Genomic DNA, 26,646 nt, shown 5'->3' on the forward strand with positions numbered 1-26,646 from the left:
AGCTGGGACCTGAACATTAACGCCGTTCCCACGAGAGCTCCTCTAAGCCATCTCTTTTCCCTTTTTTAACTTGCGTCAGACGACTTTCACTCCCATCCATGTTATCCTTCACTTTCCGCCTGACGTTGATTTTCTTCAACCTCCTCTCGAGCTTCATCCATGTTGTCCTGTTGTTCCCATTTTTCCTTGTCACTTATTTTCCCTCTGTCTCCAAATGTAATTGCTACACTTTTAACGACTGGGCTGCTTTTTGTAGCTATTGTAAAACACACTGCTGTCATTTAATAAAATTATGACCTGGGTTTAACCTTTTTTCCCCCCCAGCCTTTTCAGCTACATTTTCCCTCAGCTACTGGTGAGCCATACAAGTAGCATTCCTTTATTGATTGAAGTGCCTCAAACATCAACACTTGAGCCTTTCAGGTCTGACAACTAGAGACTATAAATAAGTAAGATTGCTGGGGTTTGAATTGGGAAGAAGCATACGTGGAATTAAAAAAGCATTGGATTTCATAAGTCCAACAGTGTTACTGAAGTGCAATGGCAGCTTGATTGAGTTCTGTTACATTTCTATTGGTATGAAGCTACAAACTGATGCCTGCGAGGGTCACTGCATCAATGTAAGATGATGAAAGTTGAGCTGGCTTCCTGTAGCACTGCAGTGATGTCTGTGGTTGCTGGAGTCACACCACTGCTATTCAGTGAGGTGTCCTATAGCGTCATACCCAGTAGTATTTCTAGTAAGTACCTCAGTAAACCACGACAGCAGAACGACAGAGACAAAAGCATAGACTGCATATAAAAGATGGAACTGGTAACCATGACATAAACCAGTGGTTTGTGAAATCGTGTGTTGAAAACCTCAAGTGAGGCATTTTGGCTCCTGCGAACTTGGTGTTATGAAACCGGACATGACAAACACATGGATCTGAGGGAGAAACTGAGATACACTGCACAGTTTTAGAATAGAGTGATAGGCCCACACTAAAGAATATCCGGTTTTATCCTTTGTTTTTAATTCTGACGGGGACCATAATTTACAAAATGAGCATCTTGTTACACTCAAAAAGACATGAAACTGGGAATTGAGAACATAAACTCATCAGTAAAGTGTTTACTGAGGCTACAGATCAAGGAAGCAAAATGATCTTTATTTTTGGAGTGAGAGAAGTCTCACTCTGCTGGAAAGAATAGATTTGCTTTACTTTTTCATATCCTAAGGCTGTCATTTCATATACAGATTATCCTCGCATCATTTATATTTTTAGTGATGAGTGTTTATTTTTTTGTAAAAAAAAACAAACACTCTTAAAAAATGTCATTATTTAGTAAAAAGTTATTACCTTTTAGTGTCAAAGAGAGGGTGTGTGGGTCTTTTTCTTTTTTCTTTTTCTTTGAACGTAATCTGCACATAGGATATGTGTCACCGATAGGGCAGGTTAAGTTAGTAGGTTCCCCTCCTTTTCCTGTCTCCACCCATCCCCTTTTCCTTTTCCTGTCTCAAGTCCCAGTGAACAGATTGTGTACCCATGCACACCCAATTACACGCCATGTTCACCGAGCTCCCCCACGAGAGCTGCAGCCCTGGAACAAAGAGGACATCAGAAAGAACAGGGGATTGCTGGAGGAAATGGAAGCACACATAGTGATCATTTCAAAACGAGGGGGTTGGGACTACCTACATTTCGGTCCAGCTGTACTGTAGTACACAAACCCTTCAGATGTGGAATGTCTTTAGTTTTCGTTAACTTAAGGAATACAGTGCGGTGCCATGTGGCTGCAGAATTACATAGTTATTAAGGCCCTGAGGTTTTTCCTCAGGTTACAGTGTTTTCTGGGTGGGAAGAGGACTATAAAGTGCACGTTAGAACATACTTGTTTGGTGTTTTTATAGCAGAGAAAATGGACACAAATGCTCCTTGTGTGAACCAATCACATAATAGTAAAAATCTGTACAGAAGTGAAGTCTGCTCCCATTTATGCAAGTTCCCAGAATTTCAGTATTGGTACACGGAATTAAATTTGCTGTAATTATAGTGTTTTTGTGTGACCCAGTATGACTGTCAATAGTTTTAAAAATCTGTGGAAATAGCTGCTAGTTGTGAGATGTTTACACTCAGTATATTTAAACAGTCTTGTGGTCTGTTTCTCGTTTAGCCAAACCAAATCTACATCCTGGTTTGACACATTTACTGCTTTGAATCTGTATCTCTTAGTCCCGACATCTTATATCCACCGAGGCATCTGGAACTACTTTATCAAATGAGTGTTTTTACTTCCAAGCAATTCCAGTGACAGTTCTGCTTATTGTGTCAGCGCACACTACATGCTGCCTCCATCCATTTTTTAAAATCTCATTAGCAGTCTAAGCAGAGAATCCCAGACCACCTTCTACTGCATCCCCAAGCCAGGCTAGAAACATAATCTCTCCAGCGTGTCTTGGGTCTGCCCCGGGGTCACTTCCTGGTTGGACGTGCCCAAAGCACCTCACCTAGGAAGCATCCTAGCCAGATGCTCAAACCACATCAATTGGCTCCTTTTGATGTGGAGGAGCAGCAGCTTTACCGTGAGCTCCTGCCAAATACATGATTTCCACACCCTGTTTCAGAGGCTGAACCCTTAAAGCCTTTGGAGGAAGCTAATTTCCATTATTTGTCTCGGCTATCTTATGCCTTTAGTCGCTACCTAAAGTTTGTGGCCATAGCTGAAGGTAGAAACAAAGATTAACCAGTAAATGGACAGATATGTTCTGCTATTATTCCATTTCTTTCTAAACTTTTTATTTCCTGCATTTGTCTTGACATTTTCACCCTACTTTAAACTGTCTCTCAACCAGTAAAACCCCCAGACTGCAAAATTGACTTGCAGAATTGACAGACTGCCCACATGGTGAAGAAATACCACAGAGGAATTCAGGAATGTTGTTGGGAATACACTAACAGTTGGTGTTGCATAGTACCCTATGATGTAATTTTCTTGCCTGAAAATGGGAACGCACATGCACTTATATTTTGCCTGTGTATTTGTGTGTGTGTGTGTGTGTGAGACTGTTTCAAGTGTGTTACAAAAGAGGAGACTCAGTCAAAAAGAGTTTAACACTTTTAATCCCAACTGACCTTTTTACTGGAATATGGCACATTAAGTTTACAAACCCAGATTTATTTCAAGCAGTGTTTTCCTAGAAATTGCGCATGAGTCATAATGTATCACAAATAGCAGCAACTGAATAATTACTCGCTGCCAACAGACTTGTTGCCAACCTATTCTGCAACTCACAAATACTCCATTGATCCCTTTGTTTTCTATCATCCAGTCTTTCAGTTCTTAATCTGTGATTTTTTTAAAAATCATTTAACGTTCAAAGATGTTTTATTCCATAGTAGATGCATATCATGTAGCATGATGCTTCATTTGGATCACTTATGATCACTAAGTGATTGCTTAGTGATCGTTTATGTATCAGGAGTATTGGAGCAGCTGAGAGGCAACACGCTGTGCCAAAATTGGTCCACCCCAAGGATCGGGTCCCCCGGCACAAACGGAGTAGTATAGTGTACACTGTTAAGTGCTGTGAGGATTGCCATGATTTGGTTGGTGGTTGCTGGTCAGTGGTCATGACAGTATGCATATTAACAGTCAAGAAACTGACCTCACAGTCTATTGTTTGTCAGTGGTGCTAGTTTCAGTCGTTATGCAAATGAACTGTTTATAAGGTTGGGGAAACCTGGAGTCAGCTGAGACTGAAGAAGCCACTTAGATGAGTGACGAAATGTTTCTCCCACTGAAAACGCTCCGTCCTACGGTTTCTTTACTTGGATTTTTGAGCATGCATCAAGATATATGATGTAGCCTCTCTACTTTTAAGATTAGGCTAAAAACTTTCCTTTTAGATAAAACTTATATTATTTACGCTCACCTCTTTTCACACTTTTCATGTATTTATTAAGAGTTATTATTAATCTCCATCTCTCTTCCACAGTGTGTCTTTTGTCCTGTCTTTCTCTGTCCTCACCCCCAGCCAGTCACAGCAAATAGCTGCTCTTCCCTGAGGGACTCTGTATTAAAGACTCTGTATTACTTTGCTAACAGAAGTCCATGTGTTTTCCTGTTTTTTGTGGTCATTTGATGCATAAAAATCGATTTTCTGCTTGAGTTAATTAAAAACCATAAAAAAAAAACAGCGGTTAAAAAAAATAATCATTTTCAGTCCTGGTGATTTTCCTTTGGGGGAAGGCCAAAACCTCTTTGGGAGGTGCCATTATGTACCTTATGCAGATTGGTAGCGGTCAGGAGACTGTAAACACTTCATGATGGATTTCGAGGTCTGATTTTGATCATTGTCCTTTTTGCAGAACCCAGAATCTTTTCACTTTCACTTTTTTCCTGAGTTTGCTGGATTTTTTTTCTTTTTTCTTTCTTTCTTTTTTTTGCATGTAGCACTGCAAATCTTTGGTGACTATGACAAAAAAAGAGCCAAGTTTACTTTCATATGTCTGTGGAACTTGTTTCCAGAAACCTGCAGCTTATCCTGATGTTTGTGCATCAGCACTGCACAGTAGAATGACATAGTAGTACTCCTGTGTTGGATTAAACCTTCCTGCAGCATCTCTGCACACCTTGGGGTGTGTTGATCTGCTCCGACTTTCCGAGTGGGAAATCCGAGTTGAGGGGACGTTCCACAAATAATTTCCCAGTAGGAACCCGGAATTTCCGACTTATTCAGGAGCACACCATAAACCCAGACTTAGGACTCATCCTATGTCTGGATTTATGGTACAAAAAAACCTGGAGTTGAGTATTTCTAGTTCAACAATTCACCCTTAAAAAATTTGAATGTGTTTTTTTTTCTATGCTTTAAGCTTTTAGGATTTGCTGAGACGTTACACAGAAATGGAGGTGTTGTAAAATGTTATATCAGTACCACTTCCACCATGTTTTTATGTCTGCTTCAGTTATTTTTACTTTTTTTCATCTGATGAGTGAATGTCCCACTAGCATAGTTTACATACAGCCTAAATGCCCTCCAATGAGAGGCCACACTGTGTATGCACAGATATATGAACAGAGGTTTGTAAATACTTTTATTGTCTGTGAAGGTTCTCAGTCATCCAGGTCATTGTAGTCAAAGGAGCTTGCAAAGAAAAGCGTCTGGACTTCTTTAAGTTGCTTGAAGACGTTTCACCTCTCATCCGAGAAGCTTCTTCAGTTCTAAGGTCAAATGGTGGGGAAATCTGGGACTCCCCACCATTTGACCTTAGAACTGAAGAAGCTTCTCGGATGAGAGGTGAAACGTCTTCAAGCAACTTAAAGAAGTCCAGACGCTTTTCTTTGCAAGCTCCTTTAAATACTTTTATTAACTATCCAAGATCACCTACACGAACCAAACATTTTCTTCCAACTGGATATCCCTCGTCTTCTTCCTCAACCATCAGCGCACAGTCAGTGTTGTATCCAGCAGCCACAAACCACATCAGTCTGTGTGGTCCTCTAATTACATATCAGATGGAGCCAGTCTCCATGATGAAAGCTCGACTTTGCACTTTGTGCTTTGGTGTCAGTCCTAATATGTAAAACAGATGTGTGTTTAATAGCAAAGCCCATCAGTGGTTGTGTAGCACTAGCTAGTTGAATGACTTGAGAGGCTGGATTCCCACTGGGGCCACCCGCACTTAGGAACTATTCCTGTAAGTTGGCTCAGTATTTTGAATCGGCTCTCCTAAGGAGCAGCAACCCTTGTCAGTGAAATGACAGTGATCTGAAAAGTTTCTCCCTGATAAACTGTGATTTCAGGCAGTAAACACTGTAGCTCGGGCACTAGTTTTCGAGATAAACGTTGCCCTTCATGCTGAGGCTTGTGCTCCATTTGCGGAGTAGCAGCAACAATCAGCAGCAGCAGAGAGTTGGCTGTGATTCTACCAGCCTCAGCTTCCAGCTAAAGCCTTCACTATCTGATCAGATCCCGGCCTTGTCTCAACAACTAGCCTGGATTATAGTTGTCATATCAGCCGGAGCCCAACTGATTACAAACACATTCGCACAATGATTACATGCAGCTTACTGTTGGATGTTATGAAACATCCTGCAATCCTTTTGTTTTCAAACCTGCGGTGGCTCAAGGTCTTGAAGCGATAAGGCGGCTTCAAAGGTAAAGATGTTTCATCGATTGTGTTGTTGCCAATTCCTTTGAGGGTGTGTGTGTGAAGTAGAGGTCAAACAGCCAAGACAAATATAATTAAAGCTAGAGCTGCAAGCAGTCATTAGTTTTATTGTTGATATTTTTCGGATTAATGTAGTCCTTCAAATAAAAAAAGAAAAAAAGAAAAATTGAATCCTGCTTCTTGCTTTCTTACATCTGTTAGATGAGTCAAGTTTTACCTTCTCACGCAGCTTTTTATGGTGATAAAAGTTGAACATGCACCAAGTCTAGCAAGACATAGGCTGGTGGCTGCCCCTCCCTGAGCCTGGTTCTGCTCGAGGTTTCTTCCTATTAAAAGGTAGTTTTTCTGTCCCACTTTCACAAAGTGTTCGAACAAAGGAGGTCCTTTGATTGTCGGAGTTTTCTCTGTACTGTTGTAGGGTCTTTACTAAGGATGGGATTTAATAAAAATAGTGCGATTCTGATTCCATTATCATTGTCATGTATCGATTTGATTCCTTATCAATTCTCCTATTGATTCTCATTGGGTTCCATATAGCACACTGGGTATTTTCTCTCTCTGTAAACTCAAGAGATGGTCACATGAGAAAATCCCACTAGATCAGCCATTTCTGAAATACTCAGACAACCTTGCCATGTTCAAAGTCACTCAAATCACCTTTCTTCCCCCAGTTTTAAGCTCAGTTTGAAATTTGGCTGGTCTCCTTGATCACATCTGAATGCCTAAATGCATTGAGTTGCTGCCGGGTGATTGGCTGAGTAGATATTTGTGTTAACAAGCAGTTGAACAGGTGTGATTGTACATGTGAATGATGCAAGAAGGAGTTTGAGTTTCAATAAGTTTCCTAATTGGCCAGAGCTGAGAAGTGATTTATTTTGATCTTGGCTTTACAGAAATCTGCTTATGTGTTGCAGCAACAGAGGTGGCTTCCAATGGTTGAGAAACATCCCAAGTATTCAGCTGAGCTCGAAAGAGTGTAGTAAAGTTGTAGGCTTCAGTTTGCTGGAGCTATTCGTGTTACATAAGGTTCACTCCCCCCCCCCCCCCCCCCACACACACACACACACACACACAAAATCTCCCTCACTCTTCTACCTCTACCCCCCCTTTCCATTTTGCGGGAAAGATTTCACACAGGCCCACATACTCGCCATCAGTGTGGCATGGCAGCCATCCAGAGAGGGGCTCCAGTGTCACTCCCTTTCAAAGAGCTCTTTGCTTGCTGTCCTTTTGATGGCTGCTACCCAGCAGCAGTGGAGCAGAAATGCAGAAAATCCAGCTTTCATAAGAATTTGTCCTTGATTTTCCACACTTAGTTTATGAAGGGGGGAAAAAGCTTTGTGAAAACTTCGCATTGCTCTGGTGCTACACGCTTGTCTTTTTTTAAAGACCATATATACAGTAGTGGCAGAGCTGCTGTGGAACAGGTTGGACAGCTTTTTCTGCTGGCACACATGATTTTTAGCCACAGGAGCACCTGCGGTCCTTACTGTGTGTAGCACTACCTACGCTACTCCCTGTCAAAGCAGGTATGTCAGGAAAAGCTAAAGTAAAAGCATCACTGAAATATTCTTGTTTAAATAGAGTCAGATGAGGAGGAAAGAAAAATAATGGAGGAATCTGGCTCAAAGAGATAGTATAGCATCGCCAAAACAGAACTCAGTGGCCCATATTTATAACTGCTCATGATTTAAATGTGAACTTTCTCCTTCAGGTATCAATAAATTCTTTATTAAAGTAAAGCTGGTGTCCTCTGGCAGTTAAGGTGTTTAAAATGGGGGGATTTACATACAAGTAAATCTAACTACAGTTATTAATCTTTCCGTCTGTAGTAAGGTGAAAAATACAGGACTAACCCTGGGCTGCTAATAGCTGGAGACAAGCTGTGCTAAGCCTGGCTTAACTTGTAGGGAGGAGAGGGAAAACTGTTTCTTTGCAAAGTGTGAAAACACTTTTAGACCTGGTCTTTGGTTGGTGACGCTCTCGTGGTTTGATCAGTCTGCTCTGTTCTGATTCTGTCTATCAGGATTTGATGTCCCTCTCGGGGAGGGGTGGAGGGGGTTACTTGAACATGCAGTTCAGACTTCTCCTGAAAGTTACTCAAAATACTGTTGCAGTGACTTTTAGAAAAAGTGACCCCCGAGTGCTGATTCAGACATGAAGCTGCCGCTTTTAGCCGTGTCAAAATCTCCGAAATGGTGACGTTGCCAGGTTTGGTACCAAACAGAGACGTGCTGTTGCACAAGCTGATTGCACAAAGGCTACTAGGTGGAAGGCTAAACCGTTGGTGGTCAAGCAATAGTTAGAGCAAAAAACATCAGCTACAACACACAAGCTGCATGTTTTTGCGTCTCTGTTTGACACACATTAAACACAGTTTTAAAGCGGAGCTTTTTTTCCCCAAGAGCCAGTCTGTTTCTCCAGTTGCAGATGCTAAGCTATCTGTGTTTACAGTGGAGGAACACAGTACTGGTGGACTTGGCACCACACAAAAAACAACAATAATAGTGCATTTCCCTAAATGTTAACTATTCCAACAACCATAATTTAAACAAGAATGCACGAAAATATATTTCATTGCATTCACGCAGTAATAAACCTGCTGATGTTCACACCAGGATGATGTTGTCTTGGATGCAACTCCAACACCTTTATTTGTTTGCATCCATTTCTGTGAGAGATGTTTCCCTCGGTGGATCATCTGGACATTTGTCAGAATCTAAAATAGGTCATTCTCTGTTTTAATGAGGCCAGTGTGCAGGAGGGTTATGCTTGCAGTAAATTGGTGTATGACATTGATTGTTTCACATAAACCAGCCAAATCTAAATGTATAGTGTAAGTAGCTAAGTTGTTATGCATACTATTGATGACATATTTTAAGTAGAAGTGGCAAAGCCATTGCCCCTCAGTGCTGAGCATTCCCCCGCTTCTCGTTTTCGTCCCCTTAGATTTACTGTTGGCTTCTGTAGAATGTCTGTATGTATAGTCTCTCTTCTCTTTGACATAGAAAATCCTACATTAAAGGACAGGTGCAATAATTATTACACTGTTGGTGTAATAATTGCTGTTAATTTTTATTCATGTACATTTGACCATGAATTTAAACATAGTTGATCATGCAACAGTGAAAATAAAATAAAAGCATAAAATGAAACAATAAAAAACATATTTATTGAATTTATATATGATAAAATAATAATAATAATAATAATAACCATCCATCCATCTATCCATTCGCTTCCGCTTATCCTTTTCAGGGTCGCGGGGGGCGCTGGAGCCTATCCCAGCTGTCATAGGGCGAGAGGCGGGGTACACCCTGGACAGGTCGCCAGTCTGTCGCAGGGCCAACACACAGGGACAGACAACCATTTGCACTCTCATTCATTCGCACCTAGTGACAATTTGGATTTTCCAATTAACCTATAATAATAACCAACCAAATAAAAAAAAATTTGTTGCAATTTCATTGCAACTGCTCTTGGAAGATGTGTGACCTTGTTCTAAATGACCTTCATAGAGTTCAAGGCGATAATCAAAGAGACTCGGCTTCACTTAAAAACCATTTGAACGTGTTGGATTTCTCCTTCTTCCCTGAATTTCACGTTTCAGCGCTGAAAGCCGCGAAGCAGTGCTTTCAGAGGACGCTGTGTGTATGTGTCAGAATTGCGTGTATTTGTGGTTGTGTGTGTAACATTCCAGAAAGTGTCAGAGGTATGCGAATTACGTCTGACAGAGGAAGAATGTGAAGACTTCTGCTGCCATGTGAAGGCCGCTGTTGTTTACTGGCAGACTCATGCAGAAGAAGTTGCTCAGCTGTGTGTGTGTGTGTGTGTGTGTGTGTTTGTGTCTTTTATTGCGTCACTTCCGGAAAATGTGGGAGTTGCATCACATTTCTGACATAATTGTGTTTCATGTAAGTTGCACTATAATTTTGGGGTATGTAATTCTTGGTACTCCATTTATCTGAGTCAGAAATATTTTAAACAGATTATTGGGGAAATAAATCTGCTTAGTGTACATGAAAAAGCAGGACTGTTGTGGAGGGCCACGTCAAGGTCTTAAAAAGAGATAAAATTGATATCACGCAGAATTGAGTTTAGCTTAGCTTGGGAAAATTAATTGTCCATCCTGTGTTAATGTCTTGCTGAATGAATGCGTTCATAGACATAAGTAGGCTACTCACTGTTGTCAGGTACACAGATGACTGAAGTGATGAGAAGCATAAACATTCACATTGTTGGCAATTTTTCCAGCTTTTCTTAGTTTTAAATTCCTCATATTTGTTTTGGACCATAGCTTGTTGTTCTTGTGAGAAACTCTAAATGTGTCCATGATTACGATTGGTCAACAATCAGTGGTGGTTGTGCAGCTTTGCAATATGGTCAAATGGCAATGCACGCTAGCAAGTGCACTTCAGCAAGAGACATTTTAAAATATCTTTGCTCAGCTCATTTGTAGATACAAGAACCTGAATAGTAAGCAAAGTTTTTAAGCTTTTAAATGTTTGAAGTTGCATCATTGATCAGTGTCTTCTAAGAGCTGCTCTACCTGTCCCTACAGGAATCTACTTACTGTTCTGGAAACACAAACATAACTGATGTGTTAATTTTGTCTCTTTTTGCTGATTTTTTCTTTTCCTGTTTTTTGTCTCTTTCTCATCAGATTTGGGACATGAGCGACGATGAGAGCATCTGAAAAACTGGCGGAGCAAGCCCTCAGAAGGACTAAACACATCCATCCATACTTTCTTTTTTCTAAAGTAAATCCTGTATTTACAAAGACCAAGTTGTTTACGTAATCAGCACCAAGCACATGAGCAAATAAATAAATGCTTTAAAAAGGCTGCTAAAAAGCTTTAAAATTCCTAATAGTCCTCATTTGGATTCAAGATGGCCCAGATCTTCAGAGCTGGGAAGTAATCTAATAATAAGCAATTAAGAAAAAGGCAACAAGACAATAACTGAAAGCCTGAACAAGTTTTGATTTTGTTTTGCTTTTAATATGTAAAACTGTTGAACTTACTAAAGAATGTACCTGTTCCTGTCACCTGCTGTTGTCTAAACACACTTTAAGTCCCTGAACAAAAACACAACAAAACCTGCAAAAAATATTGGAACTAAAGAGTCTAAAAACACCAAGAAACTTCTCTGAAGTGCCACAGTTTCAATCCCCTCCCAAGGTCTCTGCATCAACACATTTAATGATTTCACTGGAGAGATCTTTGGCAAGGCAGTTACGACATCTGTTCACTTATTCAGTTTGAGAAAGAGCTTCGGATAAGTTTTGAAAATAAAATACAGTTCTGCAGATTCATCCATTTTTGGGGTCTTTTGATTAGAGGCTGTGACACGTACAGTAGAAGTGATGCTTAAACCAGCTTTGTTGCTATGAAGCTTTCACTCAGAGAGGACTTGCATACAGATGTTACTGTGATATAATTAGAACTGTGGAAGCTGTTGCTCTTGGTTTGTTGGTGTTGATGCATGTACATGTTTGTGTAACTATGTTTTTTCTGTGTTTATTTCGTCCTCTGCATTGGAAGTCTCATCTGCAGTGATGTATTCAGTGTATTCACATGTACATTTTAACAAATGCTTGGATATTTATGAGAGCTATTGAGACTGACTCGAGTTTCAATCATGAGAAAGGATCTGGTTTGTTTTCTGATTAATCTCGGAGCTGTTTTTCTCTTCTGTATTAAAAAAACTGGAATAAAATCCATTATTTCTCTATTAACATCTGTGAGGTTTATGTCGCTATGCAACAATGTCCTTTTTACTTTAGCTCAGTCTTTCCAAAAAGCTGTTTGCCGCTTTTCGAGCAACTCTCGTAACCATTTCACAAGCACAAACACACCAAACAGTTACAAGACAAAAAGCCACACAGTCAGACTGTGGTTTAAAAGCACTTTATTGTTCATCAAGGCTATTTTAACGTACAAAAAAGGTGGCCTGCCAAAACCTTTTAAGTAGGAGACACAGAGCCACAAATCTTGATAGAAATTTTATTACAGTTCAGAGTATTACTACCATTAAGTACATGCTACTTCCACTTCAAAAAAGACCTGGAAAATGTGGTGCAGTCCGAGTAAAGACCGATTCCTCTTTGATTTATTTGCTCGATTTTCATGTTAACTTGATTAAGAATGCAAAACGACTTCAACAGATGGGAACTGTGGTGACATATTTAGGAGTGACATCCCCAGAACTCATTTACTTCTCAGATCATCTACGCCTCGCTGACTGGCACCAAAGCAGATGATCTGCAGCACAAATGTACAGTTTCATCAGTTCCAACAGCAAATTCAACAAATGCTGACTGATAGTTTTACTTCACTCATTTCCCATCCATAGATGAAAAAAGTCATGAAAAAAAATGCTATTGCTTACGTGCTGTTTGAAATTGTACCTGCCTGCTAGCCCGTGACTAATGGGGACTTTGCTTATATTTTTTTAAATGAACTCTTTTGGAAATGGCAAGCAAGACAGAATGGGCTAGAGGCAAAATCTTCCAACAACACAAAACATGCAAATTGCTCAAAAGGCCCGCAAAACAAACTTTGTTTTGGCTTACTGGTAAGTCTTGTTCAAATGTCTCTGAAGTCACATGATCGAACACCATGGGGACCAATGGAAGTAGCGATTGTCACCGACACACCTGTGGCTTAATGTGGTTTCACACGTTTTCTGTGCTCCTGCACTTGAACCTTTACTCTAACAAACAGACAAACTCTATAAACAAAAAAGATCAACTTTTTCACAAAAAAAAAAGAAAATGCAATGATTACAATATAAGGACAGGGAAAAAACAATTAAATAGCTACATATCATTAACAAATTCATTGTTCCTCAAAAAATACCTACGATTTTTTTTCTCTGTACATTCGTTACGCACAGCGTAATGATGGTCTTATAGTTTACCTATTATAAAAAAGTATTTTTTTATTAAGTGATTTTCCTACAGTGCGTAGGGAGTGTGTGCCAAAGCATAAAGAGAGCCTACCTACAGGGTGGTAGTGAAATGATAATGAGAAAGAATAACAGAAAAACAAAATCCTCTGGACACCGAGCCCATTTTCCTCGTGTTCCGATGTTACTGACTGCATACAGGCTGACTGAATCTGAGAGGTGGGGGGAGAGGCAACGCTGAGTGGCAGGTGAACATGTCCTGGCTCACAGGTCGCGCTTACAAAAGCTCAGCTTCTGAAAGCTCAGCCTCCCGCCCCAACACTCTGCCTGCGAAAAACCACCAACCCAATCCACTCGAAACTGGTCACAGAAAGCACAAGTACATGACAGAACTCCAGTTAAATGTGAATCTCGGGTAACATTGTAGAACTTCCATCATCTAGTTCTAGGTTCTGATAGCTGAGACTGGAATGTGTAGACGCTTTAGAACACGGTACAGAACTCTAATGTACGTACTTGCCATTCTTGACACAAATTACACAAAGCCAACGAATCAAAACCTCACCACCTATCTGCCTTAGCTCAGAGACTTTAAGTCAATCTGTAGTTTTAATGCAGGGTGAGTAATGTTTTCACTGACTGCTAGTAAGACCCCAAGTTCTCTAAATCAGACCACTAAATGTCCTCAAAAATTAAAATTCAGTTGTTCCTTTATTCTCTTTATCTTTTATTCTTCACTATGACCATTTTATTTCTTAAAAAAGGCAAATGGGGCACCTTTTAATTTGGGCAAAGACACAAGAGATGTTGTTGGGAGGGGATGGGGACAAGTAGCCCTCACTACTTATTAGCTCCGCCTGTTGATATAAAGATAGCGAATGCATTGAGGCCTGTACAAAGTTGCCAACAGCAGGAATGTATGCCACCTTGGCGCAGGTTGCTTTGCAGAGTAAAATTCATTTCCTTAGACTGCAGCACTCTAGTTTAAGTTCAGAAAAGAAAGAGAGAAATATGTATTTATATATATATTTATAAAAAAGGTCTAGAAACCAAGTCGGAACACAAAAAGTCAGCTGATGGAGGTTGAGCGAGGTGAAACGTCACACCATAAATTCAGATAACTAATTATCAGCCAAGTGTTTTGTTCTCTAGCGTCTCTCTGCTAGGTCTGCCAATGCTATTTCCGTAATGTCGTCTTTTTAGTGCCGTAACTTCAAGACACTTTTATGCGTCAACAAGATGTTTGAGAGCCATCGTGAACCAACTCTTCTTGTAAGCAAACCCTGCTTCCCAAAAGCATCCAATGCCTGCGAAGGTGACTTTAAGATGGCAGCTGAACAGGCTAGATGCTCAGATGCTTTTGGAGAAAACAAGACCCCGCTGACTTTTTGCTGTTTGTGTGGTGTCTCAGCTCAGTCAAGCTGACGTTTGTAGCATCCTGTACCACTGATGGATCAACATCTTAAGAAAACCTTAATGAGCTTTGGATCCCAAACCCAACTAAACCCCAAGACGATCGTCACTCTGCTGCGGGGGTGAGCTGATCGCCTGCTGGGTTGAGATGATTTTAGGAAACGTAGCTCTCATCATTAAACAGAGCCTGTCCGGAGGCTGTCCCACTATAGATGTTTGTTACCATACTGCTAGTAATGGAAAACAACAAAACAAAAAAATACAAAATTGTAATAATAACAATAACAATATGGAGTACAACTGACCCAGCAGTGAGTGTATAGTGTCTATGTCTGTTACTGACAACGAAAGAAGTAACAACTAACGTCTGAATGAAAAGGCTAATAAAAGTTATGTTTGAAATGCTAAAAACACTAATAGATACCAGCTATTAAAAAACAAACAAAAAAACAAAACAACATGCATTAATTTACCCTTAAAACCTTGTAGAAATCTACCAAACCACAGTGTGTAGGAGAGGGAGGGAAGGACAGCAGGGTGTATGCCAAATATAATTACTACACCCACGATCAAAGAGACCAAACCCCGCCCCCCCAAAAAAACAACAAAAACAAAGGTGTGTTTGAAGAGATCTGAAAAATCTTCTCTCCCCCGGTCGAGAAACCAGACTTTTTTTCTTTCAACCACAAAGTGACATGCAGCGTCATCTATCCCCTCATCACTGTCAGCAGTTAAGCCCGTGAAACACATCAAAGCACGTCGTTCGGCAAAGCCCAGCCTTCAACACACTCGGTCAGTGTTTTCAACCCTAATCTCCTCTCATTACGGTTGTGATGGCCACGAACATCACAGGAGCTGACGTTTTTTTCATTTTTAACCTGACTGTGCTCTTAAACTGAAAGCCAACAGTTTTTATTGTTCGATACAAATCAGCGCTGCTTAAATAAGAATCTGGATGTGTGTAGAGCCGATAGCAGAGGACTGGGCAGCATGACATGTTAAAATATAATACCTCCCAGGAGCAAACCAAGGGGTCTTTTGCTTTTTAGGTATCTGTATAAACCACATACAAACATTCATATTTACACATTTTATGGCCACATTAGACCAAATCTGCAAGCTACAATTCTAGTGTTTAATTCAACCTACGTCATATTGTTCTCACAATATGATGTAGCGGTTTGGTGACTAATGGTGGATGGTACATTTTTAAGTCCCTCCAATAACTTCTCTCTTTATTTATATTAATACTTGCAGCTCTCAATATAACCACTCTTTAGTGAAGTGCTGGTGGCTGTTTGAATCACCCAGTATCTGAAGTTTTTCACCTATGTGTGTGTTTTCAGCTAACAGCTTCACTATTGAAGTTTCAGTGATGGCGCACGTTCAAACGCTAGTCAAAAGCTTGCTGTGAGTCATGAGTCTACTGCCCAACGCCATAAAGGCGTGTTTACATTTTCCTAAATGCGTTCAATAAATAATGGATAATGACCTTGTTCACGCTTTTCTACCAGCGCTGGGGTGGAAATGTGCACGGGTAAATTTCAGAGAGGAGTTCATGGGATGCAAAAATGGCTGTTCCAACAAAAGTTGGAATAATATGCCATCGTGTCAAAGTCAGCCTCATCCGTCCCAGTGTGTTCAGTGCCAGATCGCAAAATGACATGCCACCCTTTACTCTCTACGGCAGTAGTGCAAATCAGACCGAGTCGATCACTAAAGTATACACATACAGTAACAAAACCACGAGAACACATACACAGAAGAGAGGGAGGAAAAGTGAGGGGGGGGGAGAGGGGGAAGGCAGGTGAGAGGATGAAAGAAGATAAAAACAGAGGGAGGTGATTGCAAGATGGCTTTTTGTTGTTTTGTTTCCGAGGTGGGCATGGATAAACATCAGCGTCTGAGGTTTCTTTGGTAGAACAGTCAGGTGGTTTATGTTCATTTTCTCCAAAGTGTTTCTCGCTCATCTTTCCTTTGAAACGTCGGGCATCACATAACGCAGAAGCAAGTACACAAAACTACCGTTAAAGAAAAATAACAACAAAGAAAAGAAAAAAAATTAATAATTAAAACACCTCCTTTTCCGTTCTCTCCGTATTTACATATAACTACAGACACTTGCTCAGCTCCAAGCTTGACATGCAGGATGATGTATGACTGGAAGGAGCAAGCTCATGCTCCACCTAAGCTCCAGGCTAAACCCTCATCACTCATTACTGATTGTCTGGCATTAGCATACCAGAGGACAGATGGGAAAAATGACTGTGTTGTTATTGCTCGATTGATCCTCTATGAGTGCACAGTGAGAGAGCGGGCTTGAGGGTTTTAGATATTTTTAGCAGACCAGCAGACAAGCATTCCCTCTGGGATGCTGGTGACAGACCAAAGTGATGGGGACATGGATGTTAGAGCCAGGATAAGGATTGGGAAAACTGGGGTCTATCCACCCCCTTCAGGAGACAACAGAAGGGGAGTGGTTGTGATTGACCATGCGACTGTCAGGGGAGGAGTTTGGGCTGCTGCCAGATGACGAGGGACTCCCTTTGTTTTTGATCTGCAGCCAGGTTTCGCCGAGCGCCTTGGCAAAGTGGTCATCCACTGAGCCCGTGATGGACACCGAGTTGGTGGCGGTGGGCTCGGGCTCCTTGTAGTTTTTCCCAAGGCTGCGACGGAAATGTTCCTCAATCACAGGGTCACACACTGTGTTGGCTTATGCAAGAAGAAGAGAAAAAAAGGGTTTTAGTTACAATTTTAGTTAAAAACAAAAAAAACCCAACCTAAAATACAAAGAAATGGTCAGCAGGCAATTTGTTTTAATGTGCATGCGAGTTTACTTTTTTATTGCAGGTTTTCTTTTTAAATCAACATTTTAAACTTCACTGTTAACCTCAATGAGATCATAGAGCTTTCACTGGGATCATAAAAACCCACAGAAAACATGAAGGAAAAAGAAAACAAATGTTTTATTGGCCAAGGCCTCGAGTGACTCTGTGGGTACAGAGATAACAGATAAGATTGTAATTAAGTATGTTTAAACACTGTCATAACAACGGTTTCGCTATAAAAACAGAAGAACCCTAGCATTACGAGCATTACTACAATACATTTACATCTGAACGTGGAGAGTATGAGCTGTTTTCTCTCTCGGTTGCTCATTGCTGTTGCAAATACATTTGCAAACGTGTACTCACTGTTGCTTCTCCTGTAGTTATTGGTGAAGTTGGAGCAGCCGTTGTGGGAGACTGTACAGTGAGACAGGTTGCAGTTGCGGTTGTTTGCTGGGGCGCATGTGATCACTGAGGGACGATTCTGAAACACAAAGAGTCTGTGTTAAATGTCGAATTCAGTCTTATGATTGCCGATCAGCAATTTGCTAAAGCGTGTTAAAAGAAGCAGAGTAAATACCAAATGAACAGAACAGCAACTTTTCAGAAAAGATGGAGAAAATGAAAAGACGTTTTAAGGTTGAGGGAGCAGGAATGATCCAGTGACCACCAGGATTTTAAAACATGGTTTGCAAACAAGCCAAATAGGAAATGTGTACTTTCCACCAACCAAGGAGGCAGGTTAATGAAAGCATATTAGTCACATCATGTGGGGGACCTACCAGAGTTGAGGTTTCACTCGACAATTTAAGAAAAATGTGGTGTGCATTAGAGCCAAAGACAGGACGGGTATGTTACCTGCTGGCGTTCCACAGTGCTGACTGTGTGCAGCACTGTAGCCATAGCTGCTGTGTTGCTGCGTGCTGACTCCACCATGCTGTTTTTGGTAAGTGCCAGTGGCTGGTCCATGGTAGCTAAGCTGGCCAGGTGGAGGTGATGGGGGTGGCTGTACATGTGGTTGCTCGGCACTCCCAGAGCACCCGGCACCACCACACGTTCGATGGGGCTCCTGCTGCGGTCCTTGGAGCCAGGAGAGCTGCGATAATCTCCATTAGGTTTCCTGAGGAACAGCCAAGTAGCCAAAAAACAAACGCATGTTATTCATCCTGCACACTGGATAGTGTTATTTAATTCATGTGTATTCTGAGTCTGCTAGCACTAAATTGACTCTGAAGCCAGTATCATAATTAAAATGATAAGAGAAGACGTTTGGAGCTTAAACGTAACGATCCAAGGTTATCAAAAACACAATATTTGGATGAGATGAAAAGTAAACATGATGTGCAAAGAGTGTTGACAAACAATGTAAGGAATGGGCAAAGAAAAAAAAAGCCAAGAAGTAAAGAGACAGTAAGATCACAAGGAGTTCAGCTAAGACAGGGAGAATGTGACGTGGGGAAAAAATAAAGATTATAAAAGGACAATTGTAAATGGTGCTCTGTGTCAGCAGGAACGGCAAAAGCTATTAATACTGGTCTAACAAATACACACTCTCATGGACACACAGCCTTAGCTCTCAGATTGCTGATGGGGTTTGATAAGACCATATGGTGCCAACACAGGCTCACACACTGTCCTCAGATGGAGGAAGGAACACTCTCCTAACTTTATCCAACATGGACAGACTCCAAACTTATCTCGACACAGGAGGGACAAATGGGCACAAAGTTCAAAGCTCTTGAGAGGTTTCCCCAGCAAAGCAAATCAACTTCATCTCTTCGGCAAGCTGCACTTACTGCAGTCATAATTTAAAAAAAGAAAAGAAAACTACTAACGGAGCATAGATGCAGGCTGATGTCACTCAACATTCAATTAAATTCACTAAACATCCTTTGTTTGAGTTTTATTCCCTGTCCACACTTACAACAATGAAGTGATTAATGGAGGTAAAAGGAGGTTAGCCATGCACCTTCCTTATGAAAGGGAATTATTTAGCAGCACTGTTATCGCCAAGCAGTGAGCTCATATTTTAATCACTGCAAAACAGATAAGGATAAGGGATTAAAGTAACAACAGTTTAACAAAACAGGCTTTCTTCCAGCTCTGACGATAATGACTGTGATATGTCTGATATGTAGACAAGTGTCTGCGACTAAAGACCATTGAGTTGTAGTTTAACAAGTTAGTAATTGTTTTGGTCCCTGCATCAGATTTGCTCTGTGTTTTTTGTTTGTTTGTGTGTGTGGGTGTGTGTCCGTGTGTGCGGTTCACTCCCCTCTTACAAACTGAGGCCCAGCTACAGGGAGCAAGATTTACTGTACTCGCCTCTGTCTCTCCTTTTCTCCCCAACTCCATAATCCATTCACAGATAGAGACATCGACTTGCTCATTCCTACACAGAGTACGCTACACATAGACCATGCAGGCTTGATTAAATTCGCAAGAAATAATACTGAACTCAAGCGAACATCGATTATTATATATAACTTCCTCATTCTCCACCGAATACTATGCAGGGGCATTTCCTAACCCGCACAAGTTAAAAGGCTTCAGGAGCCCTTTAAGTTGCAAAACAAGCTCAAGAAAGCAGTTGTAGATCCATGTGACTAAGCAACCTGACTGTTGGGTCAAGCATCTGGAGTCCATGGCACAGTCCTCCACAAATAAACAATCTACACAGAATACATAAAGGGGGAGAGGAAGAGCCGAGGAGAGGTGGGGAAGGGTGAGTTGCATGTGAATGGTCGGGACCTCGATTTTAAGAAAGAGTGAGGTCAGTAGTTTCCTTCGTTTGTGCCGAGAGCTTACATTCGCGGAGACCCGCTCTCTTTTTTTTCCTCCCCTTTTTCTCACAATCAGCAGCAAACTTCCTGAGGGTTAAAGAAGGAAAGGACTTGGCAGCGCTTGCATAAACCCTGGCCGACAGCTCACCAACAAGCTTTTTTTGTTCTTTTCACAGTGGCATCAATTCTCCGTTTCATCTTCATTTTTTTTAAACAGTACAAAGAAAAACATACATTCTGGAGCTGATCCCTTTAAAATCAGGTCATAATTAAAACTAAAGCCTATTCAATTGAATAAATTGTTTGAATTATTACTACATGAAACATCAACTTTTAATCAGACAATATAAAGAAAGGTCCCCCTGCATAATTTCTCTATTATTTTCAAATATAAACAATCTCTTGATTAGCTAAGAGGCAAGCAGATAACAAAGCTCTCTCGTCCCTTCCCAGCAGCTGGGTCTTGAGTTGGGTTGTGGTGGTTGTTCCAAACTTTAATCACTGCCAAAGAGCAGGCATGCCCACATCCTCATTCAAGAGGGCCCATTGCAGGAGCCAGTGAATGGGATCAACAAATCTGACCAATGAATGGAATAGCTGTCGAATCCACCGCCGCCCCCGCCTTCCCCTCGCCTTCCCCTCGCCTGATTGCCCACCAAACCCTGGACCACATTTCATGCCAGAGATCAGGCTTTCAAAACCCACCCTGTGCCTTTGTCTCTCTTACTCACCTCTTAATTATCATTAAGGTCACAGCTGGGGAAGGAGGGAGAGGACGGACAGGGTAGATGGCAAGGGCTACACATGAAACATGGCCACTGAGTGGTAAAAAGGGCTAGAGCTAAAGAGAGCAGGCTGCCAGGACAAGAGGAATAGATGGGAGCTAAAAGTGGGAGAGAGAGAGGGGGGGGGCAGCCTTTGATTACTAAATAACACAGAGACTTGGCCCCTACAGTGGGCACTGGGAGACAAACAGCATTTTAAAAAAAACGAAGGGGGTGAGGTTGGAAACAGAGAGTAAAGGAAGCCCAAATCCAATAACGTATAAATAAACATGAAGGAAAGCAGTTTACAAACAACAAGTGAGCTCTTACCACCAGCAGTGTGATGACAGGATTCCTCTTAATTGGCAGAAAATGTTTGCTAAAGTGACGTTTCCTAGATAAACTGGTCAAACTACAAAAACCAAACTAAAGCTTTTTAAACGTAGAGCTCAGTCAGAATATGTGAGAATATTCAGTCATATCTTTTTCTAATGTCTCTGATCCCTTTTTTTCCCCAGTTGATTCACTTTGTAAATAGGAATGATGTAAAGGACATCAAAATGATCTGTTTGAGAAATGAAATACAGAGAAAATATCTATCTGACTGTATTTTACTGCAGGCTGGGTTATATGCAGCCTGGTATTAGTGGTAGTCACTGTGGTGGGCACCTACTGAAAGATCCCTTAATTTAAAACCCAGAGAGTCCAACCCTCAATACATAAATGATATATTCATATATCTTTAACAATGTTACACTACTCAGATCTATCATTAAGCATAGCCTTTTAAGTAACCACTCACATGACATCCGGCCCTCAAGTCAACCTCAAGTTAAAGATCATACTGCGATCATGTGTTTGAATGATCTGGGAGGTGGGGGGGGGGGGGGGGGGGGGGGGGGGGGGGACCACGACAAGTAATTAGTTCATGCTGGCTAGAAAAGCAAGTTTGTTTGAGCTAACATGCCCTAATAGCCACGACAGTAAACTACATAAAACAAATAGAAACATATGAACCGAGAACTGTAAAAATATGGGTTCTTTTTCAAAGTGTGCCAGGGTTAATCCTGTATGAGACTGCCAGTTTGGTGAATTTGCTATATTTGACTATGAGGCAGCGAGACAGAAGCTATAAAAGCTCGAGGCTTTTTCTCACAATTGTGTTCCAAGGTCTTTAGAGAAAACCTCCCTACAAATCTTTGGTTGGGCAGAGGTTCATATCCAACTCTTTAATAAATGCATTTTTTAAAAAAAAGCAAGACGAGAGAGGGGGGGAGAGATACACACAGGAAACATCTGGGAAGAATCAGGGTGTAGAGGGAAGACAACAAAAAGAAAAAAAAAGAAGTGGAAGAGGATGAAGGCCTAACCACAGGTTATAACCAGAACCAAGCTCTACAAGTTCTACACAAAACCACAAAAAAGAGATATACATACACATACACACTCACAGACTGTGAGCCACAGAGCTTATTCAGACTATGTATATATAGTATACAAACATCTCAACACCGTTTACTCTGCTGTTTGAAGTCTTTAGTAGCTGGTGTGAGTGGAAGTTAGCAAAAATATCTGCATCCTTTAGGATCAAAGCCCAGAGGAAATGCCCTTTAATCAAATATCTGTTGAAACAAATGATATATAACACTTCAATTCTAAACCAAAGACTAGCTTGTTCACTGCTCTCTACACGCTGGTGCTGGAGCCTTCAGATTGTCAATCATGCAGAAATACTGATAGAAACAGCACATTTTTGACAGTTAACTGACTGCAGAGACAGAGAACTGAAGAAAATCCTTTGTTATCAAAGCTGGGACAGATCGGATATGGGAACAACCACAACAAGAAGGCAAAGAAAACAACATGTGAACACACACAGACACATAGACACACACAGCTAAAAACAAAAACCCACATCTCCCCTCCTTTCCTCACATACTCGCTACATAAATAGTTTCATGTAAAACAAGAGGTTAACAATGACTTCACCAGCCACACTCACACAGTCACACACACGCGCACACACACACACAGCCTCTTTCCACTCTTATTTTCTCCCCATATAGCCTCTAGAGAAACTTCCATGAGAACAACTTACTGATGAAGTTCCCAGTAGAAAGCAGCTGTGGTTTCTGTAAGCTACAGTATTCTGTGCAGCAATGTGATTTACTTGGATTTTGCATTTAGTGCCTATAGATACAGTAGTACATTTTGAGTAAACTGTAATACTGTATACTGTTTCAGCATAATGTAGCATGAATGCAACTGCAGATCTTCAGGCTTTCATTTCAGATTTTCATCGGTGGTTAAAATTCTGCAGAGTGAAGAGAAATGGAAATTCAGAACTATTATCAAGTGCATGAAAAGCAAATATCTGTTCCAACCAGTGACTAACCAGACATAGTTTGCATTAGTCAAGGTCCTCATGTTTTATTGGCGCATTGACAGAACCAACAGATTTTCATGGTATTTCAAAAAAACAACTAAAAGCAAACTAGTACCTAATGAGTCTAATGTATTTTGACTGCTGAAAATAAACTTTCCTGTAGTTAAATTCGCCAAACTACAGTCAATGCAAAAACTATGTCAGTGGCTTTTAGTCTCAAGGAGCAATGAAACTGTTGAGGACTCTCATACTGGCGAGTCTACAACTACAGAGTGGCAGGCAGGCACACAAGCAGGAGCAAGCTTCCAGCCCGCAGGCTCCAGTGGACAGGATAAGGCTTCTTTGTTCAAGACTCCTCCTACTACTCAGAGAAAATGAAAAAGTAGCCCCTGTTGCCTGACCTCACCCCACACAGAAACACACACACAAGCACTCAGATGATCACAGGTAGGAGAGCACGCATGCATGTGTAAACAACCCACAGACAACGGCACATGTGCATGCCTGCACAAATCGATGGATACATGTAGACTAGGGCGACATATAAGCACTGGCAGTTATTTCTATTAAGACTTCAATATTCAGGATTTTGAATGCCAAAAACCCTTCTGTGTTGCAAGAGTCTGTTTTCATTGGGACTTACAGCAACAACAAAAAAAAGGAAGATATTATTAAAACAATAAGCCTGCTGAGAAAAACATACTTACGGCCACATTCTTAAACACACAGGCAACCGACAAAAGCAAAATGCATTCACTTATCATGCATGTTCATAAAAAACAAACATAAAAGCTTCAGCTGGTTCGGAGAGTTTACTTTTTCTCACCACTGCCTGTGCACCTCCCCCTAACTTTAGCTCATAGTGATTGGCCAACAGAGGAAACTTGAGCGTCCCCTCTTCATAGCCCCGCCCTAATCGGAGGTGTCAGGTGTCTGTGTGTGTTGAGACTCACAGAAAATATGAACTTAAAGACAAAAGAAAGCCAAATACACGGAGCTCGACAAGTCAGCACAGAGGAAAGCTGCAATACGAGCAAAAAGAGAGAAAAACCCACACTTTTCAGAAAAAAGAAGAATGAACACAAAAGCTTCTGCATGGGCAGGGACACTCAACAGTGAGCTGAGCAATCAGTGCACACACACACACAAAAAGAGAAAGCAGACAGACAGAAGCAGCCAGGAAAATCCAACAGATAGAGAAGACGTGGGAACTGCTTCTGTGTGTGGTTTGGGTGGAGTTTCATTTTTCTATTGAAAAAAAAATCATTAAGGGCAAAAAAGACAGTGCTGTATGAATGTGAAGGTGAATTGGTGAATAAGGGATTCAGTGTAAAAGTACTTTACTTATTAAGAGTAGAAAAAGCACTGTATTACAGTATCAATCTCCTTACATGGGACAGCTGAAAGGAAAACAGAATGTATGTTAAAAATCTGGCTGCCCTATGTCGTTTTTCATGTGGGGAGGGTGTTTAAGGAGCATTTCTAGCTCAATTTTCTCTGTAGCAACATCCCATCATTTTCCACTTCACTCCAAGTTCTTTGGAAAAGGAGAGGAGCTACACCTAGGAGGAAAGTGTTTCTGGCTGATGCTGGATACAAGTTTCAACAAGTCGTACAGCAGTTACCAGGGGAAGAATGCCCTCAGAGAAACCTCAAATTAGATGACTAAAAAAAGACACATTTGGGATGACCCGAGGGGAACTTGATTTCCAGGATAAAAAAAAATATCTTCGTGAACTAGAAAGGCCCTGGATCCATCTTCAAGCTGCAGCAAGTCAAGTAGCAATTGACTTTTGTTAGGTAGAGATTAACCTGCAGCAGCAGGAGTCAAATGACTTCAAGGTCATAATTAAAATGGAGATTAAATACGGGGATTATGGCTTGCGCCTTGGAAATAATCATGGTAAAACGAGCAGCCTGAAAAGCCCTAAACAGCACAGACATTTGCATCAGTTTTATTTTTACAGAACCTTATTCTAGTCAAACAACATGGTTGCACGTAGGAGTTGTGGCGAGGATCTGTGACACCAACTGAAAGCTGATATAACAATAAGTTCTACTGTGCTTCACAACACCGACTTACGAAACTTGTGATACACAAGTAGGAGCACTTGCGTATCGATGCATGCAAAAGTTAACCACACAGTGCATATATAATGTCCCACGTGGAGTGAAAAACAACAGAGACAACAGAATAATACCACAAGTAGTGGTTGGATTTACTGCAGACTATAACCCTAATGCCCACACAACTGCCACAGAATAACAGGAAAAATGATGATTCTGCACAAATGTCAAATCTCACAAGCTAATCCTTTGTTATGTGTCACAAGATTAAAGAACAAAGACCCTTACCCACGGCCTCAGTAGAACAGCTTAATTCAAAAGTCAGATGCAACCTAGTCTAACCCTGCCAATGTCACACAGGCAAATGGATATATGCAACTTAAGCAGTTACTGTTGTTTTGTTTATGCTTCACAAGTCAAACAATAAATACATAAAAATAATCATGACAATAAAACGACATTATCTGTATGCTGCTATAGGTTCTGTAAACAATTATTGCTTCACAAATATCAGTAAATACACAAACTAGTGTGTATTTTTTTTCCATTTACCTGCACTGTGGAGTGTGGAAAAACAATGCCAGTAATTTGAGATACTTCTGCAGAAAGTTTTTTGAGATTTTAACTTGTTTAACTTGATTTTAACTATTTGGCCAGAGTTGCTCGATTATATCATAACTATTTAATGTAATCCTAAAATCAACATTATTTACTCACTGACTTTTCAGACATACAAACTCATTTGTTGAAGGTTATATTCGCTCTTCCTTGTTGGACTCCCTGAAGCAAAGTGTTTCCAAACAGCTGAACTGGTTTTACCTCTCTTGTTGCCCTAGGGCTCTTTTCTTCATCTTGGCTCGAGGTGAATTAAACCTGCCACAGCATGGCGAGAAATGACTTTGAGCTTTTTAGGGAGGGGTAAAAGGGCCACAGTTGTAAAGGAAAGCGATGCTCTGGAGTCATAACAAAAGAAAAAGCAAGTGCATCAGAGCGAAGCTAAACATGGCACAAATCTTTTATTTTTCCGGTAACTTGTATTCACAACTACCGGGTGCTAAAACTAACTGATGATGAAAATCAGGTGGTGGGCAACCATAGAATCTATCTACACGTGAACATTTTGTAGGGTTGCCTTTAAAATCTGTCGGTTTCCAAGTCATCTATTCTCAGACACTTGTGGGATATTCCTGTTTGGGCCAGTGGCACCATGTACTACATGTAAGTGTGTGACTATATAAGTTTAGCTATATAATAACAATGCTTGTAACCATTCTCTCTTCTTCCAGTTTCCAGTATATCCAGCCATTCATCTACTGCATCCCATTGTGTCAGTTGAAA

The 26,646-nt window shown here is 40.9% G+C and overlaps 2 protein-coding genes across 4 annotated transcripts in view; one reads left to right on the forward strand and one right to left on the reverse strand.

The window, feature by feature from the left end:
* The window catches only part of atg7 (ATG7 autophagy related 7 homolog (S. cerevisiae)), a 60,167-nt gene extending 48,272 nt beyond the window's left edge, over nt 1-11,895 (forward strand). The window contains exon 19 of the mRNA XM_006783263.3: nt 10,822-11,895. Coding sequence (XP_006783326.2) covers nt 10,822-10,854 — 33 coding nt within the window. The 3' untranslated portion in view covers nt 10,855-11,895. The remainder of the gene's footprint in view (nt 1-10,821) is intronic.
* A 162-nt stretch (nt 11,896-12,057) lies between these two features.
* vgll4b (vestigial-like family member 4b) overlaps nt 12,058-26,646 on the reverse strand; it is a 42,286-nt gene continuing 27,697 nt past the window's right edge. For 2 of the 3 annotated variants that reach the window (XM_087840808.1, XM_087840807.1), the window contains 3 exons: nt 18,167-18,439; nt 17,675-17,792; nt 12,058-17,192 (listed from right to left, as the gene is read on the reverse strand). In XM_087840808.1, coding sequence (XP_087696934.1) covers nt 16,936-17,192; nt 17,675-17,792; nt 18,167-18,439 — 648 coding nt within the window. In that variant the 3' untranslated portion in view covers nt 12,058-16,935. The remainder of the gene's footprint in view (nt 17,193-17,674; nt 17,793-18,166; nt 18,440-26,646) is intronic. The other variant, XM_006783260.3, reaches the window with a different exon arrangement.

This window comes from Neolamprologus brichardi, chromosome 5, assembly GCF_056152115.1.
Source record: "Neolamprologus brichardi isolate AB-2024 chromosome 5, ASM5615211v1, whole genome shotgun sequence".
NCBI classification, from domain to species: domain Eukaryota; kingdom Metazoa; phylum Chordata; class Actinopteri; order Cichliformes; family Cichlidae; genus Neolamprologus; species Neolamprologus brichardi.